General features: G+C 58.4%; 1 protein-coding gene across 2 annotated transcripts; it reads left to right on the top strand.

Annotated features, from left to right (window-relative positions):
* The first annotated feature begins 15 nt into the window (after nucleotides 1–15).
* POLR2C (RNA polymerase II subunit C) lies at nucleotides 16–15,091 on the top strand. Of its 2 annotated transcripts, none has more exons than XM_064160580.1 (10): nucleotides 16–33; nucleotides 102–191; nucleotides 973–1,022; nucleotides 3,057–3,125; nucleotides 4,381–4,433; nucleotides 4,551–4,679; nucleotides 8,176–8,227; nucleotides 10,381–10,549; nucleotides 12,021–12,095; nucleotides 14,633–15,091. In XM_064160580.1, the coding sequence occupies exons 2-10, from the start codon at nucleotides 106–108 to the stop codon at nucleotides 14,775–14,777; spliced, it is 828 nt and encodes a 275-aa protein (XP_064016650.1). In that variant the 5' UTR covers nucleotides 16–33; nucleotides 102–105; the 3' UTR covers nucleotides 14,778–15,091. The 2 variants fall into 2 exon arrangements, with proteins under 2 accessions (XP_064016650.1, XP_064016649.1); XM_064160579.1 differs by having other exon boundaries at nucleotides 16–34; nucleotides 88–191.
* The last annotated feature ends 5,709 nt before the right edge of the window (nucleotides 15,092–20,800 follow it).

The following is a 20,800-nucleotide window of genomic DNA, read 5'->3' as shown; positions in this document are numbered from 1 at the left end:
AGCGGCAGGGCGGCGGCAGAGCGGCAGCGGCGGCAGAGCGGCGGCGGCAGCGGCAGGGCGGCGGCGGCAGAGCGGCAGCGGCAGGGCGGCGGCAGCGGCGGGGCCATGCCGTACGCCAACCAGCCCACGGTGCGCATCACCGAGCTGACGGACGAGAACGTGAAGTTCATCATCGAGAACACGGACCTGGCGTGAGCACCGCGGCGGGCACCGGCACCGGCTCCGGGCCGCGGCACGGAGCAGGCCGCGCTCCGCCCCGGGGCGGGGGGGAGGGCGGTGGGGGTGACCCCCAACGAGCACTGCCTCCCGGTTCGGGCTGCCCGGAGGGGAGCTCCGTCGGGGGTAGCAGCGGTTTGGGGGGTGGAGCGCCCCCGGGGAGGGCCCGGTTAGGGCTGCGGTAGCCCGGTGCGGGTGTCGGTGGCGGGCGGGTGCGGCGCGGAGATCTCCGTTCGCTCCCCCGTTCGCTCCCCCCTTCGTTCCCCGTCCTCTCCCCCGTCCGCTCCCCCGTTCGCCCTCCGTTCGCCCCCCCCCGTCCGCTCCCCCGTCCTCTTCCCCCGTTCTCTCCCCCCCGTTCTCTCCCCCCCGTTCTCTCCCCCCCGTTCTCTCCCCCCCGTTCTCTCCCCCCCGTTCTCTCCCCCCCGTTCTCTCCCCCCCGTTCTCTCCCCCCCGTTCTCTCCCCCCCGTTCTCTCCCCCCCGTTCTCTCCCCCCCGTTCTCTCCCCCCCGTTCTCTCCCCCCCGTTCTCTCCCCCCCGTTCTCTCCCCCCGGCTCTCTCCCCCCCGTTCTCTCCCCCCCGTTCTCTCCCCCCCGTTCTCTCCCCCCCGTTCTCTCCCCCCCGTTCTCTCCCCCCCGTTCTCTCCCCCCCGTTCTCTCCCCCTCCGTTCTCTCCCCCCCCGTTCTCTCCCCCCGTCCGCTCCCCGTCCGCCCCCCGTTCGCTCCCGGCTAACCGCGGCTCTTTCCCTCCCTCCCGCAGGGTGGCGAATTCCATCCGGAGAGTGTTCATCGCGGAGGTGCCCATCATAGGTACTGCAGGCGCTTCCCGCCGGTGCCGGTGCCCAGCGCCGCGGTCCCTGCCCGCGCAGCGCCTCCCTCTGCTCCCCGCCCCGGCTCTGCCCTGCTGGCACCGCAGCGGCGCTGCTGTGCCCACCTCTGGGCTGCCCGCTTCGAGAGGGACAGGGAAGGGCTGCGGAGAGCTACAAGCTGAGAGCAGGCAGAGAGGGCCCTGGGGGTGCTGTGAGAGAGCAGCTGCAGAGGAGGCAGCAGTGTGCCCAGGTGGGCAGCAGAGCCAGTGGCAGCCTGGGCTGGCTGAGGAGCAGTGTGGGCAGCAGGAGAAGGGAGGTTCTTGTGCCCCTGTGCCCAGCCCTGCTCAGGCCAGCCCTGGAGTGCTGTGTCCAGTTCTGGGCTCCTGAATTGCAGAGAGCTGCTGAGGTGCTGGAAGGTGCTGAGAGAAGGGCAGCAAGGCTGGGGAGGGGCCTGGAGCACAGCCCTGTGAGGAGAGGCTGAGGGAGCTGGGGGGGTGCAGGCTGCAGCAGAGGAGGCTCAGGGCAGAGCTGATTGCTGCCTGCAGCTGCCTGCAGGGAGGCTGTAGCCAGGTGGGGTTGGGCTCTGGTGCCAGGCAGGCAGCAGCAGCAGAAGGGGCCCCAGGCTGAAGCTGTGTCAGGGCAGGTGTGGGCTGGCTGTGAGGAGGAAGCTGCTGGCAGAGAGAGTGATTGGCACTGGCATGGGCTGCCCAGGGAGGTGGTGGAGTGGCCGTGGCTGAAGGGGTTGGAGCCAAGGCTGGCTGGGCACTGAGTGCCATGGTGTGGTTGTTTGGGCAGGGCTGGGTGCTAGGTTGGCCCTGAGTGCCATGGTGTGGTTGTTTGGGCAGGGCTGGGTGCTAGGTTGGCACTGAGTGCCATGGTGTGGTTGTTTGGGCAGGGCTGGGTGCTAGGTTGGCCCTGAGTGCCATGGTGTGGTTGTTTGGGCAGGGCTGGGTGCTAGGTTGGCACTGAGTGCCATGGTGTGGTTGGTTGGCAGGGCTGGGTGCTAGGTTGGCACTGAGTGCCATGGTGTGGTTGGTTGGGCAGGGCTGGGTGCTAGGTTGGCACTGAGTGCCATGGTGTGGTTGGTTGCAGGACTGGGTGCTAGGTTGGCACTGAGTGCCATGGTGTGGTTGTTTGGGCAGGGCTGGGTGCTAGGTTGGCACTGAGTGCCATGGTGTGGTTGTTTGGGCAGGGCTGGGTGCTAGGTTGGCACTGAGTGCCATGGTCTGGTTGATTGGCAGGGCTGGGTGCTAGGTTGTCACTGAGTGTCATGGTGTGGTTGGTTGGCAGGGCTGGGTGCTAGGTTGGCACTGAGTGCCATGGTGTGGTTGGTTGGCAGGGCTGGGTGCTAGGTTGGCACTGAGTGCCATGGTGTGGTTGGTTGGCAGGGCTGGGTGCTAGGTTGGCAGTCAGTGCCATGGTGTGGTTGGTTGGCAGGGCTGGGTGCTGGGTTGCCTGGCTGAGGTTGCTTGGTTCCATGGCTGGCTGAAGGGCTGTGAGCCCTGGGGCTCTCTCATCCAGAAAGGAGGAGGCTGAGAGGGGACCTGATCAGTGTCTCTAAACCTCTGAGGGGTGGGTGCCAGGGTGGAGGTGCCAGGATGAAGGTGCCAGGCTCTTTTGGGCAGTGCCCAGTGACAGCAGAAGGAACAACAGGTACCAGATGGGAGCCAGGAGGCTGCACCTCAGTGTGAGGAACAACTTGTTTGGTGTGAGGCTGCTGGGGACCTGGAGCAGGCTGCCCAGAGAGGCTGTGGAGAGGCTTTCCAAACCCCAACCCCCCTGGGTGTGCTCCTGGGTGCCCTGCCCTGGGTGCCCCTGCTCTGGCAGTGGTGTTGGACTCCAGAGGTCTCTTCCAACCCCTATCATTCTGTGATTCCCCCTCTGGTCTCCAAGCTGCCTTCTGCTCACCTCACCCATTCCCAGCTGAGCCTCAGCCCCACCCTGCTCCCCAGGCTGTTTTCTGTGCCCTCCTCAGCTGCTCCACTGCCTCCTGCTGAAGCATTTCTCAGCCTGTGACCTTTTCTCCTCTCTGCAGCCATCGACTGGGTCCAGATTGATGCCAACTCCTCTGTGCTCCACGATGAATTCATTGCACACAGGCTGGGTGAGTGCCAGGACCTGGAGCTGCTGATCAACAGCTAATGGTGACCTCAGCTGATGGTGGCCTAGCACTGTGCCCAGGTGGCCAAGAAGGGCATCCTGGCCTGGATCAGGAATGATGTGGCCAGCAGGGGACTGGGGAAGTGATGGTGCCCATGGACTGGGCACTGATGAGGTCACACTTTGAGTGGAGTGTCCAGTTTTGGGCACTGCAGTACAAGAAGGACATGGAGGTGGTGCTGGAGCATATCCAGAGCAAGGCAGCCCAAGCTGAGGAGGGGTTTGGAGAGCAGGTCTGAAGGAACTGGGATTGGTTGGCTTGGAGAGGAGGAGGCTGAGAGGAAACCTCCACAGCTCCCTGAAAGGAGGTCAGGGTGAGGTTGGTGTTGGCCTCTTCTCCTAAGTAGACCAAGAACAGGACAAAAGGGAGCAGCCTGGAACTGTGCCAGGGGAGGTTTGGTTTGGAGCTGAGGGAAAATGTCTCTCCTGCAGGTGTGAGCAGGCTGCCCAGGGAGGTGCTGGGGGTCCACATCCACAGAGGTGTGACAGGAGAGTGGGGACATGGCCATGGGGTCATGGAGGTGTTTGGAAGGGAAGGAAGATTGGCCTTGATCTTAAAGGTCTTTTCCAGCGTGAAGGAGTCTGTTGGCTCTCTTGGCCAGGAGGCTGCCCAGGTGGCAGGAGGCTGCTCAGATGACAGGAGGCTGCCCAGATGCAGGAGGCTGCCCAGGTGGCAGGAGGCTGCTCAGATGACAGGAGGCTGCCCAGATGCAGGATCTTGCCCAGGTGGCAGGAGGCTGCCCAGATGTAGGAGGCTGCCCAGGTGGCAGGAGGCTGCTCAGATGTAGGAGGCTGCTCAGGTGGCAGGAGGCTGCTCAGATGTAGGAGGCTGCCCAGGTGGCAGGATCTTGCCCAGATGGCAGGATCTTGCCCAGGTGGCAGGAGGCTACCCAGATGCAGGAGGCAGCTCAGGTGGCAAGATCTTGCCCAGGTGGCAGGAGGCTGCCCAGATGCAGGAGGCAGCTCAGGTGGCAGGATCTTGCCCAGGCGTCAGGAGGCTGCCCAGATGCAGGAGGCTGCTCAGATGCAGAATCTTGCCCAGGTGGGTGGAGGCTGCCCAGGTGGGTGGAGGCTGCCCAGGTGGGTGGAGGCTGCTCAGGTGGGTGGAAGCTGCCCAGGTGGCAGGAGGCTGCCCAGGTGGCAGGAGGCTGAGTGCTGCCCTGTGCTCACCCCCAGGTCCCTCCCATCTCTTCCCGCAGGTCTCATCCCTCTCACCAGCGACGACATCGTGGATAAGATGCAGTACTCCAGAGTGAGTGGGGGCAGTGCTGGGGGTGCCTGCTCCGGGGAGGAAGGTGCTGCTGGCAGGAGGTTTGGTGTGGCAGCCTTGCCCCCTGTACCCCTCTCTCTGTGTGTGTGTGCCCCCCAGGACTGCACCTGCGACGAGTTCTGCCCGGAGTGCTCGGTGGAGTTCACCCTGGACGTGCGCTGCAACGAGGACCAGACGCGGCACGTCACGTCCCGGGACCTCATCTCCAACAACCCTCGAGTCATCCCGGTCAGAGCCAGCCCCTGCCCCCCCTCCAGCCCTGCCCCCTGCTCCTCCCCAGCCCAGGGAGGGGGTGGCAGCACCTGGCACACTGTGGAACGGTTTAGGTTGGAAGGGACCTCAGAGATCATCCAGTTCCAACCCCACTCCGGTCAGAGAATGGTTTAGATTGGATGGGACCCCAAGGATCATCCAGTTCCAGCCTCAGTCCAATCAGAGAATGGTTCAGGTTGGATGGGACCCCAAGGATCATCCAGTTCCAACCCCACTCCAATCAGATAATGGCTTAGGTTGGATGAGACCACAAAGATCATCCAGTTCCAACCTCAGTCCAATCAGAGAATGGTTTAAGTTGGATGGGACCACAAAGATCATCCAGTTCCAACCTCACTCCAATCAGAGAATGGTTTAGGTTGGATGGGACCCTGAGGATCATCCAGTTCCAACCCCACTCCAATCAGAGAATGGTTTAGCTTGGATGGGACCCCAAAGATCATCCACTTCCAACCCCACTCCAGTCAGAGAATGGTTTACTTTGCATAGGACCCTGAGGATCATCCAGTTCCAATCTTCCTCCTATTATACAATGGTTCAGGTTGGAAGGGACCCCAAAGATCATCCAGTTCCAACCTTCCTCTCATCATAGAATGGCTTAGGTTGGATGGGACCACAAAGATCATCCAGTTCCAACCCCACTCCAATCAGAGAATGGTTTAGGTTGGATGGGACCCCAAGGATCATCCAGTTCCAACCCCACTCCAATCAGAGAATGGTTCAGGTTTGAAGTGACCTCAAAGTTCATCCAGTTCCAAGTCCTTTGGAGGTCCCTTCCAAACTCCCACCAAGCTTGGACTGGATGCCTTTTGGATCATAGAATGGTTTAGGTTGGAAGGGACCCCAAAGATCATCCAGTTCCAACCCCACTCCAATCAGAGAATGGTTTACTTTGCATAGGACCCTGAGGATCATCCAGTTCCAATCTTCCTCTCATTATACAATGGTTCAGGTTGGAAGGGACCCCAAAGATCATCCAGTTCCAACCTTCCTCCCATCATAGAATGGTTTAGGTTGGATGGGACCACAAAGATCATCCAGTTCCAACCCCACTCCAATCATAAAATGGTTCAGGTTGGAAGGGACCCCAAAGATCATCCAGTTCCAGCCCCACTCCAATCAGAGAATGGTTTAGGTTGGATGGGACCCCAAAGATCATCCAGTTCCAACCCCACTCCAATCAGAGAATGATTTACTTTGCATAGGACCCTGAGGATCATCCAGTTCCAATCTTCCTCTCATTATACAATGGTTCAGGTTGGAAGGGACCCCAAAGATCATCCAGTTCCAACCTTCCTCTCATCATAGAATGGCTTAGGTTGGAAGGGACCTCAAAGATCATCCAGTTCCAACCCTCCTCCCATCATAGAATGGTTTAGGTTGGATGGGACCCCAAGGATCATCCAGTTCCAACCTCAGTCCAATCAGAGAATGGTTTAGGTTGGATGGGACCCTGAGGATCATCCTGTTCCAAAACCACTCCAATCAGAGAATGGTTTAGGTTGGATGGGACCCCGAGGATCATCCTGTTCCAAAACCACTCCGGTCAGAGAATGGTTTAGGTTGGAAGGGACCTCAGAGATCATCCAGTTCCAACCATCCTCACACAATAAAATGGTTTAGGTTGGATGGGACCACAAAGATCATCCAGTTCCAACCCCACTCCGGTCAGAGAATGGTTTAGCTTGGATGGGACCCCAAGGATCATCCAGTTCCAACCTCAGTCCAATCAGAGAATGGTTTAAGTTGGATGGGACCACAAAGATCATCCAGTTCCAACCTCACTCCAATCAGAGAATGGTTTAGGTTGGATGGGACCCTGAGGATCATCCAGTTCCAACCCCACTCCAATCAGAGAATGGTTTAGCTTGGATGGGACCCCAAAGATCATCCACTTCCAACCCCACTCCAGTCAGAGAATGGTTTACTTTGCATAGGACCCTGAGGATCATCCAGTTCCAATCTTCCTCCTATTATACAATGGTTCAGGTTGGAAGGGACCCCAAAGATCATCCAGTTCCAACCTTCCTCTCATCATAGAATGGCTTAGGTTGGATGGGACCACAAAGATCATCCAGTTCCAACCCCACTCCGGTCAGAGAATGGTTTAGGTTGGATGGGACCCCAAGGATCATCCAGTTCCAACCCCACTCCAATCAGAGAATGGTTCAGGTTTGAAGTGACCTCAAAGTTCATCCAGTTCCAAGTCCTTTGGAGGTCCCTTCCAACCTCCCACCAAGCTTGGACTGGATGCCTTTTGGATCATAGAATGGTTTAGGTTGGAAGGGACCCCAAAGATCATCCAGTTCCAACCCCACTCCAATCAGAGAATGGTTTACTTTGCATAGGACCCTGAGGATCATCCAGTTCCAATCTTCCTCTCATTATACAATGGTTCAGGTTGGAAGGGACCCCAAAGATCATCCAGTTCCAACCCTCCTCCCATCATAGAATGGCTTAGGTTGGAAGGGACCCCAAAGATCATCCAGTTCCAACCCTCCTCTCATCATAGAATGGCTTAGGTTGGATGGGACCACAAAGATCATCCAGTTCCAACCCCACTCCAATCATAGAATGGTTTAGGTTGGATGGGACCCCAAGGATCATCCAGTTCCAACCTTCCTCTCATTATAGAATGGTTCAGGTTGGAAGGGACCCCAAAGATCATCCAGTTCCAACCTTCCTCCCATCATAGAATGGTTTAGGTTGGATGGGACCCCAAAGATCATCCAGTTCCAACCCTCCTCCCATCATAGAATGGTTTAGGTTGGAAGGGACCTCAAAGATCATCCAGTTCCAACCTTCCTCCCATCATAGAATGGTTTAGGTTTGAAGTGACCTCAAAGTTCATCCAGTTCCAAGTCCTTTGGAGGTCCCTTCCAACCTCCCACCGAGCTTGGACTGGATGCCCTTTGAATCATCAAATGGTTTAGGTTGGAAAGGACCCCAAAGATCATCCATCCTGGTTGTCAGCACCACGTGGAGGCTGTTTCTGGTGGCTGGTGACAGTGCCTGTCTGGGTAAAGCCCAGCTGAGGGCTGCTGTCCTTGCTCAGCTCAGCTGTGGGTGCTGCCTCTCCCCTGCCAGCAGCCATGGGGGTGACTCTGGGCTGTGTCCCAGGCAGTGGCAGTGGCACTGGGCTGGACTGGAGGACTCTCAGTGCTATGGGGGTGAGCAGTGAACTCTCTGAACTCTTTTAACAGGGTGGTCCTCTCCCTGGAGGTGTTCCAAGCCAGGTGGGATGAGGCCTTTGAGCAACCTGAGCTCGGAGGAGGTGTCCTTGCCCATGGCAGGAAGATTGGAGCTGGATGAGCTTTAAAAATCCCTTCCAAACTAAACCATTCTGTGACTGAGCTTAAAGTCACACTCAGGAGGGGCTCTCTGCAGTCTCTTCATCTCTGCAGGCAGCTGAAAGGCTGAGCTGAGCATTAATGCTTCTCTTCTTCTGCAGGTCACATCTCGCAGCAGAGACAATGACCCCAATGACTACGTGGAGCAGGATGGTAGGTGCTGAGTGGCTGCCACTGGAAGCCCAGGGACCAGGCAGCAGTTACAGTGTGGCTGGGGAGCAGGGTTGTCCAGAGAGGGTTGTGCCTGTCCCCTCCTTGGAGGTGCTCAAGATCAGATTGAGTGAGGCCTTGAGCAACCTGTGCTAGTGGGAGGTGGGAAGGGACCTTCAAAGGAGTTGGAACTGGATGAGCTTTGAGGTCCTTTCCAACCTAAACCATTCTGTGATTCAAAGGGCTTCCAGTCCAAGCTCAGTGAGAGATTGCAAGGGACCTCCAAAGGAGTTGGAACTGGCTGAGCTTTGAGGTCCTTTCCAACCTAAACCATTCTCTGATGGGAGGAGGATTGGAACTGGATGAGCCTTGGGGTCCCTTCAAACCTAAAGCATTCTGTGATTCAAAGGGCATCCAGTCCAAGCTCAGTGAGAGGTTGGAAGGGACCTCCAAAGAGGTTGGAACTGGCTGAGCTTTGAGGTCCCTTCCAACCTAAACCATTCTCTGATTGGAGTGGGATTGGAACTGGATGATCTTTGAGGTCACTTCCAACCTAAACCATTCTCTGATTGGAGGGAGATTGGACCTGGATGATCTTTGAGATCCCTTCCAACCTAAAGTATTCTGTGATTCGAAGGGCATCCAGTCCAAGCTCAGTGAGAGGTTGGAAGGGACCTCCAAAGAGGTTGGAACTGGCTGAGCTTTGAGGTCCTTTCCAACCTAAACCATTCTCTGATTGGAGTGGGATTGGAACTGGATGATCTTTGAGGTCACTTCCAACCTAAACCATTCTCTGATTGGAGGGAGATTGGACCTGGATGATCTTTGAGATCCCTTCCAACCTAAAGTATTCTGTGATTCGAAGGGCATCCAGTCCAAGCTCAGTGAGAGGTTGGAAGGGACCTCCAAAGAGGTTGGAACTGGCTGAGCTTTGAGGTCCTTTCCAACCTAAACCATTCTCTGATTGGAGTGGGGTTGGAACTGGATGATCTTTGAGGTCCCTTCCAACCTAAACCATTCTCTGATTGGAGGAGGGTTGGAACTGGATGATCTCTGAGCTCCCTTCCAACCTAAACCATTCTCTGAGTCAAAGCTCATCCAGTCCAAGCTCCCTGCACTCAGCAGGGACATCCTCCACTAGAGCAGGTTGCTCACAGCCTGTGCAGCCTCACCTTGAGTGTCTGCAGGGATGAAGCCTCATCCCCTCCCTGGGCAACCTGCTGCAGTGTTCCAGCAGCCTCCTGGGGCAGAACTTGTTCCTCACTTCCAATCTCAATCTGCTCTGCTCTGGTTTGTAGCCACTGCCTCTGCTCCTGTCCCTGCAGGCCTTTGGCTACAGTCCCTCTGCAGCCTGCTTGTAGCTCCCTTCAGGCACTGCCAGGCTGCTCTAAGGTCCCCCTGGAGCCTTCTCCAGGCTGCCCAGCCCCAACTCTCCCAGCCTGTCCCCATAGCAGAGCTTCTCCAGCCCTCTTGATCATCTTGGTGGCCACATCTGGACTCAGTCCATCAGGTCCACATCTCTCTTGTGCTGGCAACCCTCATAGCTGCCCCTAGCAGGGCAAGGGAGGGGATTCTGCCCCTTGGCTCTGCTCTCCTCAGACCTCACTTAGAGTCCTGGGTGCAGTTCTGGAGCCCCCAGCACAAGCAGGACATGGAAGTGTTGGAGCCAGTGCAGAGGAGGCCACCAAGATACTGAGAGGGCTGCTGTGAGCACAGGCTGAGAGAGTTGAGGCTCTGCAGCTTGGAGAGAAGGCCTGGAGGAGACCTTGGAGTGGCTGAAGAGGGCTACAGGAGGTCTTGTAATGACAGGAGGAGGAGGAGGAGGAATGGGTTTGAAATGGCAGAGAGGAGATTGAAACTGGTTGTTGGGAAGAAGTGAGGGTGAGGAGAGCCTGGCACAGGCTGCCCAGGGAGGTTGTGAAGCCACAGAATCACCCAATGTGATCTTTGATCACATTGGGTGATTCTGTGGCTCCACAACCTCCCTGGAGGTGCTCAAAGCCAGCTTGGATGAGGCTTATGAGCACCCTGTGCTGTTTGGGGAGGCATCCCTGGGGCATTCTCTTGTTAGCTGACCCCCAGCACTGCAAGTCAGGTCTGAAGAGAGCAGAACCTCCTCCAGCTGCCTCTCACCAACCCTTTTGCTCCCCTGGCAGACATCCTCATCGTCAAGCTGCGGAAGGGGCAGGAGCTGAGGCTCAGAGCCTATGCCAAGAAGGGCTTTGGCAAGGAGCATGCCAAGTGGAACCCCACAGCTGGTGTAGCCTTTGAGTACGACCCTGACAATGCCCTCAGGCACACTGTGTACCCTAAGCCAGAGGAGTGGTAAGGTCCTCATCTCTCTCTCTCTGTCTCTCTCTGAGGGGGCACTGCAGGCACCTGGACTGCTGGGCTGGTCGGTGGCCACCTCTTGGCCTCCTCCTGTCACTGCTGCTTTGCTGCTTGTCCTCTGCTGCCTCTTACCTCTGCCTGAGTGGAGCTGGGGTGGGGGTAGGAGGAGAGGAAACAGCCTGGAGTTCATAGAGTCATAGAACCAGCCAGGTGGGAAGAGAGCTCCAAGCTCAGCCAGTGCCAACCTAGCACCCAGCCCTGCCCAAACAACCACACCATGGCACTCAGTGCCAACCTAGCACCCAGCCCTGCCCAAACAACCACACCATGGCACTCAGTGCCAACCTAGCACCCAGCCCTGCCCAAACAACCATACCATGGCACTCAGTGCCAACCTAGCACCCAGCCCTGCCCAAACAACCACACCATGGCACTCAGTGCCAACCTAGCACCCAGCCCAGCCCAAACAACCACACCATGGCACTCAGTGCCCAGCCAGCCTTGGCTCCAACCCCTCCAGCCACGGCCACTCCACCACCTCCCTGGGCAGCCCATGCCAGTGCCAATCACTCTCTCTGCCAGCAGCTTCCTCCTCACAGCCAGCCCACACCTGCCCTGACACAGCTTCAGCCTGGGGCCCCTTCTGCTGCTGCTGCCTGCCTGGCACCAGAGCCCAACCCCACCTGGCTACAGCCTCCCTGCAGGCAGCTGCAGGCAGCAATCAGCTCTGCCCTGAGCCTCCTCTGCTGCAGCCTGCACCCCCCCAGCTCCCTCAGCCTCTCCTCACAGGGCTCTGCTCCAGGCCCCTCCCCAGCCTTGCTGCCCTTCTCTCAGCACCTTCCAGCACCTCAGCAGCTCTCTGCAATTCAGGAGCCCACAGCTGGACACAGCACTCCAGGTGCAGGCAGGGATGGTGACTCCACCACCTCCCAGCATCTCACAACTCAGTGATTCTGTGACAGTGGCAGCTGCAGGCAGCACTGAGCTCTGTGCTCTTTGATCACATTGGCTGATTCTGTGCTCCACAACCTCCCTGGAGGTGGTCAAGGCCAGGTTGGATGAGGCCTTGAGCACCCTGTGCTGGTGGGAGGTGTCCCTGCCCATGAGGTTGGACCTGGCTGAGCTTTCAAGATCCCTCCAAACCAACCCACTCTGTGAATCTCTGATCCCCATCCCTCAACTGGTAAAGCCCTGCCCAGATTGTGCCAGTGTGAGTGGATGGAGCCACAGTACCCTGCAGAGGACTCACCCAGGTTGGGCAGAGTGAGGCTGATCCTCTCCCTGCTGCTGCTGCTGGATGACTCTGCTAGGAACTGACCTTTTTGCTGCTTGGTTTCTTTTTAACCCTGTGCCTCCATGTCTGCTCCTGTGCCCTCCCTGTCTGCTCCTGTGCCTGCTGGGCATGAGCCTCAGTGCTTGGGGCTGCAGCAGGCCTGAGTGCAGCTCTCCTGCTCTTTGCTTGCAGGCCCAAGAGTGAGTACTCAGAGATCGACGAGGAGGATGCGCAGGCTCCCTACGACCCCAACGGCAAGCCAGAGAGGTAGGAGGCTGAAGGTGCTGCTGCAGCTGGAAGATAGTAGGGGAGGGAAGAGCAACAGGCTGGGTGCATCCCATCAGCTTCCCAGCCCTGGAATTAGGGAATGGGAAGGGTGGGAAGGGATCTCCTGAGATGATCTAATCTGACCTCCCTAGTGCCGGCCACGGCCTGGCTGGGAGAGGAAGGATGCTGGTGGTGGCCAGAGGTGGGAATCATAGAATCATAGAATCAGGCAGGTTGGAAGAGACCTCCAAGCTCATCCAGTCCAACCTAGCACTCAGCCCTAGCCAGTCAACCAGACCATGGCACTAAGTGCCTCATCCAGGCTTTGCTTGAAGGCCCCCAGGCACGGTGCCTCCACCACCTCCCTGGGCAGCCCATTCCAGTGCCAATCACTCTCTCTGCCAACAACTTCCTCCTAACATCCAGCCTAGACCTGCCCTGGCACAACTTGAGACTGTGTCCCCTTGTTCTATTGCTGGTTGCCTGGGAGAAGAGCCCAACCCCACCTGGCTACAATGCCCCTTCAGGGAGTTGCAGACAGTAATAAGATCACCTCTGAGCCTCCTCTTCTCCAGGCTGCACACCCCCAGCTCCCTCAGCCTCTCCTCATAGGATTTGTGCTCCAGGCCCCTCACCAGCTTCGTTGCCCTTCTCTGGACACGTTCCAGCACCTCAACATCTTTCTTGAATTGAGGAGCCCAGAACTGGACACAGCACTCAAGGTGTGGCCTGAGCAGTGCTGAGTACAGGGGCAGAAGAACCTCCCTTGTCCTACTGGCCACACTGTTCCTGATGCAGCCCAGGATGCCATTGGCTCTCTTGGCCACCTGGGCACACTGCTGGCTCATCTTCAGCTACTATCTACCAGCACCCCCAGGTCCCTTTCCTCCTGGCTGCTCTCAGCCACTCAGTCCCCAGCCTGCAGTGCTGCTTGGGGTTGTTGTGGCCAAAGTGCAGAACCTGCACTTGGCCTTGTTAAATCTCATCCCCTTGGCCTCTGCCCACCCATCCAGCCTGCCCAGGTCCCTCTGCAGGGCTCTCCTACCCTCCAACAGCTCCACAGCTGCTCCTAGCTTGGTGCCATCTGCAAACTTACTGATGCAGGACTCAATCCCCTGGTCCAGATCATCAATAAAGATATTTGAACAGGACTGGGCCCAGCACTGATCCTTGGGGAACACCACTAGTGCCAGCTGCCAACTGGATGTGGCACCATTCACCACCACTCTCTGAGCTCTGCCATCCAGCCAGTTCTTGATCCAGCACAGAGTGAATCTGTCCAAACCATGAGCTGCCAGCTTGGCTGGGAGCTTCTTGTGGCAGACAGTGTCAAAGGCTTTGCTGAAGTCCAAGTAGACTACATCCACAGCCTTCCCCACATTCACCAGGCAGGGAACCTGATCATAAAAGGAATGGTTTGCCCCTGGGCACAGCCAGACACTGGGATCAGCTCCCAGGGGAAGGCAGTGGATTGCTCCACTCTGGGCACCTTGCAGACCCAGCTTGCCAGGGTGCTGGACCAGCTCATTTCAGCTCCACCAAAGGTGACCCAGGCAGTCCACAGGGTCCCTTCTGACCTGGCCCTCCCTGATTCTATGGCTGGGAAACTGCCCAGCAGTCAGGATGGGCTGGAAGTGTGCTGATGGGTGCCCTGTGGGGCTGCAGAGCAGGCTGGGTGTGTGGGCAGAGGCCAAGGGGATGAGAGTGAAGAAGGCCAAGGGCAGGTTGTGCACTTTGGCCACAGCAGCCCCAAGCAGCAGTGCAGGCTGGGGCCAGAGGGGCTGAGAGCAGGCAGGCAGAGAGGACCCTGGGGGTGCTGTGAGAGAGCAGCTGCAGAGGAGGCAGCAGAGTGCTCAGGTGGGCAGCAGAGCCAGTGGCATCCTGGGCTGGCTGAGGAGCAGTGTGGGCAGCAGGAGAAGGGAGGTTCTTGTGCCCCTGTGCCCAGCCCTGCTCAGGCCAGCCCTGGAGTGCTGTGTGCAGCTGTGGGCTCCTGAATTGCAGAGAGCTGCTGAGGTGCTGGAAGGTGCTGAGAGAAGGGCAGCAAGGCTGGGGAGGGGCCTGGAGCACAGCCCTGTGAGGAGAGGCTGAGGGAGCTGGGGGGGTGCAGGCTGCAGCAGAGGAGCCTCAGGGCAGAGCTGATTGCTGCCTGCAGCTGCCTGCAGGGAGGCTGTAGCCAGGTGGGGTTGGGCTCTGGTGCCAGGCAGGCAGCAGCAGCAGAAGGGGCCCCAGGCTGAAGCTGTGGCAGGGCAGGTGTGGGCTGGCTGTGAGGAGGAAGCTGCTGGCAGAGAGAGAGTGATTGGCACTGGCATGGGCTGCCCAGGGAGGTGGTGGAGTGGCCGTGGCTGGAGGGGTTGGAGGCAAGGCTGGCTGGGCACTGAGTGCCATGGTGTGGTTGTTTGGGCAGGGCTGGGTGCTAGGTTGGCACTGAGTGCCATGGTGTGGTTGGTTGGGCAGGGCTGGGTGCCAGGCTGGCCTGGCTCAGCCTGGAGCTCTCTCCCTGCCTGTTTCTCTGCTCCCTCCCCCTTGCCCTCCCCCAGGTTCTATTACAATGTGGAGTCCTGCGGCTCCCTGCGCCCTGAGACCATTGTCCTCTCGGCGCTCTCCGGCCTGAAGAAGAAGCTCAGCGACCTCCAGACCCAGCTGAGCCACGAGATCCAGAGTGATGTCCTCACCATCAACTGAGGTGGCCTCTTGTCAGCCGGCGCTGAGCTGGGAGCGATGCAGGAGCCCGGCAGGGACAGAGGCTTCTGCCTCCTCCATCTCCCTCTGCCGCTGCAGGCGGCGCTGGCTCCTCCCCGCGCAGTGCCACTGCGGTGTGCAGAGGGTGATGCTGGAAGGGTCTTGGTGAGCATCTCCGGTGCCCCCCAGTGGTCCCAGAGCTCTGGCTTCTGGCCCATGTGAGGCATTTGGGGATGGGGAGTGTGTTCCTCACTTAACCCCACCTGGTTTGCCCTGGCTCTTCTTAACTGTGCTGAATAAAGCCTTTAGCCCTCCCACTCCTGCTCTTCTGTCATCCCTGAAACCCCCTCCAGGGCTGCAGGAGGAGATGTGACATCTTCTGCTTCTCTTCAGTCGACCTGAGCTTAATGAGCTCTGCTTTGGAAGGAGCACAGCTCCCTCTCCTCCTGCTTGCTGCTGCTCTTGACCTGAACATGAGCCAGCAGTGTGCCCAGGTGGCCAAGAGAGCCAGTGGCATCCTGGCCTGCATCAGGAATGGTGTGGCCAGCAGGAGCAGGGAGGTCATTCTGCCCCTGTACTCTGCACTGGTCAGACCACACCTTGAGTGCTGTGTTCAGTTCTGGGCCCCCCAGTTTAGGAGGGACATTGAGATGCTTGAGAGTGTCCAGAGAAGGGCAACGAGGCTGGGGAGAGGCCTTGAGCACAGCCCTACGAGGAGAGGCTGAGGGAGCTGGGATTGGTTAGCCTGGAGAAGAGGAGGCTCAGGGGAGACCTCATTGCTGTCTGCAACTACCTGAGGGGAGGTTGTGGCCAGGAGGAGGTTGTGGCCAGGAGGAGGTTGCTCTCTTCTCTCAGGTGGCCAGCACCAGAACGAGAGGACACAGCCTCAGGCTGTGCCAGGGGAGATTTAGGCTGGAGGTGAGGAGAAAGTTCTTCCCTGAGAGAGTCATTGGACACTGGAATGGGCTGCCCGGGGAGGTGGTGGAGTCGCCGTCCCTGGAGCTGTTCAAGGCAGGACTGGACGTGGCACTTGGTGCCATGGTCTGGCCTTGAGCTCTGTGCTAAAGGGTTGGACTTGGTGAGCTGTGAGGTCTCTTCCAACCCTGATGATACTGTGACACTGTGACACTGTGATCTCAGGAGAGCAGGAGCCTCTTCCAGCCTGTCACAGACCTCCCCCCCAGCGCCGTGCTCCCAGCAGATGTTTGAGGCTGAGGCTGCTGAGGTGCTGCAGGGTTGCCCAACAGGGCCCAGCCAGGCTTTTGCTGTGGTTAAAGACACCTTTAGAGCAGGCTCTACCCATGGGCCTGGCTGATCTTTGATGTTAGGAGCTGGGAGGGCAGGGAGTCTGTCATTAGTAACCCTGGCTGGCAGCTTCCACTCTGCCCACAGACCAGGGCTGGGCCAGGAGCTTGATGCAGGTCACAGAGGCACAGGAGTTGTTTGGGTTGGAGAAACCTTCCAAGATCATCCAGTCCAACCAGCGACCCAACCCCACCATGGGCACCAAAGCCTGGCCCCAGGTGCCATGGCCACACCTTTCTGCACCACCTCCAGCCATGGGCACTCCACCACCTCCCTTGGGCAGCCTCTGCCAAGCCCTGACCACTCTGGCACCAAAGACATTTTTCCTCTTCTCCAACCTAAGCTTCCCCTGGCACAATTCCAGGTCAGTTCCTCTCTTCCTATCCCCTGAGACCAGAGGGCAGAGCCCAGGCCCAGCTGGCTGCAGCCTCCTCCCAGGCAGCTGCAGAGAGCAATGAGCTCTCCCTCAGCCTCCTCTTCCTCACACTGCACACCCCCAGCTCCCTCAGCTGCCCCTCCCCAGCCCTCTGCTCCAGACCCTTCCCCACCTTTGTTGCCCTTCTCTGGACCTTCTCCAGCTCCTCAGTGTCCTTCTGGGAGTGAGGGGCCCAAACCTGACCCCAGGATTCAAGCTGTGCCCTCACCAGTGCCCAGCCCAGGAGGACAATCACTTCCCTGAGGTGATCCCAGGCCATGGCAGCAGAAGGGCTCCAGCCTGCTGGACTTATCCAGGTCACTCTTTCTCCTCTTCTCTGGCAGTGCCCAGCAGGACCCAGGAGGAGCTTCTCTGTGTTGCTTCCCTGTGGAATTCTGCTGCTTCTTTGCCTTGGTGGCTGGGAGGGAGGGCAGTGCCTCTGTGCCACTGTGCTCAGCCTAGCTTGGGTGTGGGGAGCAGGGATGGGTGCCCATGCTTGGGGAGAGCAGCCCCAGCCAAGCACTGCCACCCCCTCCAGGGAGGAGCCAGGCTGCTGCTTTGCTGTCCTCAGCCCTGGCACGGCTCCCAAAGCCTGGCCCTGGAGGGAACTTTGGTGTGGCTGTTTCCCTTTGAGGCTGTGATGCTCTTCCAGACAGTCAGGGCATGGCCAACCCAACTGGTCCCATTCTGGGAGAGCTGGGAGGCAGAGTGGCTTGAAGCTCCTGTGCCTGGGTGCTTGCAGCCACCACTGCCCTGGCACAGCCCTGGAGCCACAGCAGGGTGCTGGCGTGGTTGCAGCTGGGGTTATTTCAACTCACCCCACCCTGCCCAGGCCATTCTGAGGCTTCGTTTAACGTCTCCTGGCCGAGGCTGGAGGCAGAACAAAAGCAAAGCCGTGAGCCAGAGAGGCTGGCAGGAGCTGGAGGAACCCAACCCCCTCCCAAGCGGCACTTCTCTCCCTGGCAGGCTGCTCTCAGCCTGGCTGCTCTCAGCCTGGCTGCCGCCGCCGCGGGATGGAGCAGGCAGACAGGAAGGGGTGGATGAGGATTGTTTATTCACTCAGCAGCTCCTTAGAGACACGGGGCAAAAAAAAGAGGAGGAGGAGGAGGGAGAGAGGGAGGAAGAAAGAGTGGGATGGAGAGTGAGAAGGAAGGAAGGAAGGAAGGAAGGAAGGAAGGAAGGAAGGAAGGAAGGAAGGAAGGAAGGAAGGAAGGAAGGAAGGAAGGAAGGAAGGAAGGAAGGAAGGAAGGAAGGAAGGAAGGAAGGAAGGAAGGAAGGAAGGAAGGAAGGAGGGAAGGAGGGAGAAAGAGAGAGAGAAAGAGAGAGAGCAAAAGAGGGAAAGAGAGCAGAAAGTGAAAGAGGAGAGAGAGGAGAGAAAGAGAGAAGTGAGAGAGAGGGAGAGAGAGAAGGAAAGTGTAGAGAGAGGAAGAGAGAGAAAGAGGAGAGAGAGAGAAAAAGAGAAACAGAGGAGAGAGGAAGAAAGAGGAGAGAGAAAGAGGAGAGAAAGAGGGAAAGAGAAACAGAGGAGAGAGGGAGAGAGAAAGGAAGGAGAAAGAGGAGAGAGAGAGAAAGGAGAGAGGGAGAGAGGAGAGAGAGAGAGGAGAGAGAGGGAAAGAGGAGAGAGAGAGGAGAGAGAGAGGGAAAGAGGTGAGAGAGAGGAGAGAGAGAGGGAGAGAGAGAAAAAGAGAAAGAGGAGAGAGAGAGAGGAGAGAGAGAGGGAAAGAGGAGAGAGAGAGGAGAGAGAGAGGGAGAGAGAGAAAAAGAGAAAGAGGAGAGAGAGAGAGGAGAGAGAGAGGGAAAGGAGAGAGAAAGAGAAAGAGAGAGAGAAAAAGAGAAAGAGAGAAAGAGAGAGAGAAAGAGAGAGAGAAAGAAAGAGAGAGAGAAAGAGAGAAAGAAAGAGAGAGAAAGAGAGAAAGAAAGAGAGAGAAAGAGAGAAAGAAAGAGAGAAAGGAAGGAAGGAAGGAAGGAAGGAAGGAAGGAAGGAAGGAAGGAAGGAAGGAAGGAAGGAAGGAAGGAAGGAAGGAAGGAAGGAAGGAAGGAAGGAAGGAAGGAAGGAAGGAAGGAAGGAAGGAAGGAAGGAAGGGAGGGAAAGAAAAGGGAAAGAAAAGGGAAAGAAAAGGGAAAGAAAAGGGAAAGAAAAGGGAAAGAAAAGGGAAAGAAGAAGAAGGCAGGGAAGCCCAAACAAACACTTTTTGGTAACAAAGCTGAGCTCTTTCTCTCGCAGAGGAGCTGTGCAGCCAGGGACGGAGCAGCTTACACCTCAGTGCCACCGAAGGTGCCAAGGAGCCCTCTCCACCTCCCTGGGGCACTGCCCCTTCTCCGTGCCACCCACCCATCCCCTCAGCCACCAGCTCCACCAACCCCAGCCACTATTTACAGCCCCCAGGTTTCCCTCCCCCACGTCATGGGATGCTCCTTGTCCCCCCATGCCCTCCCCAACCCCCACCCCAAAAGCATGGCCCTGGAGCAGCAGGAACCCCCCCGAGCACCCAAGGAGAAGAGGCCGAAGGAGCCAGCAAGGTTTGCACAGCAGTTAAGAAGTTAGCCCTTGGAAAGGAGGTCAATAAATAGAACCAGGAACAAGAATCAACTGCTCTTGAGCTCAGCACCTGGAGCCCAACTCCCCACCACGGCCACCGGTGGGTGAGGAGGGAGAGCAAGGGCTGGGAACGCACAGCTCTGCCCCCACCGCTGCCACGGCTGCTGCTGCCCCTGCCCAGGGGCTTCTCTTCTCTGCAGAGCTGCCCCCTCAAGCAAGGGACAGCTGCTGCTGGCCAAAACCCATCCCTGGGTTGCCCACCAGCAGATTAAAAACCCCAGAGGCATGGCCAGAGGAGCAGCTGGGGGTGGAGGAGAGAAAGGGTACCCAGGGCGGGGATGGGAGAAGGGGCAGAGGAGCAAAAGGGTACCCAGGGTGGGGATGGGAGAAGGGGCAGAGGAGCAAAAGGGTACCCGGGGTGGGGATGGGAGAAGGGGCAGAGGAGCAAAAGAGTACCCAGGGCAGGGATGGGAGAAGGGGCAGAGGAGCAAAAGGGTACCCAGGGTGGGGATGGGAGAGGAGGGCAAATGAACAGCAGTGGGTGGAGGAGCAAAAGGGTACCTGGGGTGAGGATGGGAGAAGGGGCAGAGGAGCAAAAGGGTACCCAGGGTGGAGATGGGAGAAGGGGCAGAGGAGCAAAAGGGTACCCAGGGCAGGCATGGGAGAAGGGGCAGAGGAGCAAAAGGGTACCCAGGGCGGGGATGGGAGAGGAGGGCAGATGAACAGCAGTGGGTGGAGGAGCAAAAGGGTAGCAGGGTGGGGATGGGAGAAGGGGCAGAGAAGCAGCAGTGGGTGGAGAAGCAAAAGGGTAGCAGGGTGGGGATGGGAGAGGGGGTAGAGGAGCAAAAGGGTTCCCGGGGTGAGGATGGGAGGGGGGCAGAGGAGCAGCTGTGGATGTGGGAACAAAAGGGTAGCAGGGTGGGGATGGGAGAGGGGGCAGAGGAGCAAAAGGGTAGCAGGGTGGGGATGGGAAAGGGGGCAGAGGAGCAAAAGGGTTCCCGGGGTGAGGATGGGAGGGGGGCAGAGGAGCAAAAGGGTATCTGGGGTGGGGATGGGAGAGGGGGCAGAGGAGCAAAAGGGTAGCAGGGTGGGGATGGGAGGGAGGAGTGGGCTCGTCTCTGCCTGGCTGCTCACCCCCAGTCAGCTCCTCCGGGAGGAGCTCTCTGAGAGGTCTCAGTTCTACAGCAAAGTGTTTGAATAGCTTTTGAGAAGTGCAAAACATCAGCTCGGGGGTGCTGGGGTTGGCCCCAGGAGCACCCCTACTCTTCCCAGGGTGGGAGATGCTGGGAGCCCTGCAGCTCCAGCCTGGCACAGCAGCATCCTGCGGCGCTGTCCCCCCCCCGGCAGGGTGATGCCTTTTTCCCTGCCCTCGGCAGAGCAAACACCACATTTCTTGACCCCCCCCCTTGCCACCCAGCTGGCACCCCGAGAGCCGAAATCCCTCTGGGCATAGCTGCCCGAGGGCTCCGCGGTCGCCACGAGGTCTGCACTCGTTTTTTGGGGGGGGGAGGTGAGAAAGAGAGGGATAAACCCCCAAATCTCTTCTGGCCATTCGGTTCCAGAGCAGCCGAGGCTGAGCAGCTCTCACCTCCCCCAGCAGCACCCCCAGCACCTGCTCCCCCCGAGGCCTTGGCACGGAGAATGCCCCCAGCTTGGTCCCCTCCTGGGGCAGCTGCCTGCATCCTTGCCACTCCTCGGGGAAGGAAACAGAGCATCCTCCCTGGGGTTCCCACTCTTCCTCTCCCCCTCCCCTCTCTCCCCCAGGGC

The sequence above is a fragment of the Pogoniulus pusillus genome, chromosome 20 (assembly GCF_015220805.1).
Source record: "Pogoniulus pusillus isolate bPogPus1 chromosome 20, bPogPus1.pri, whole genome shotgun sequence".
Classification (NCBI taxonomy): domain Eukaryota; kingdom Metazoa; phylum Chordata; class Aves; order Piciformes; family Lybiidae; genus Pogoniulus; species Pogoniulus pusillus.
This window is presented reverse-complemented; position numbering and strand designations above follow the sequence as displayed.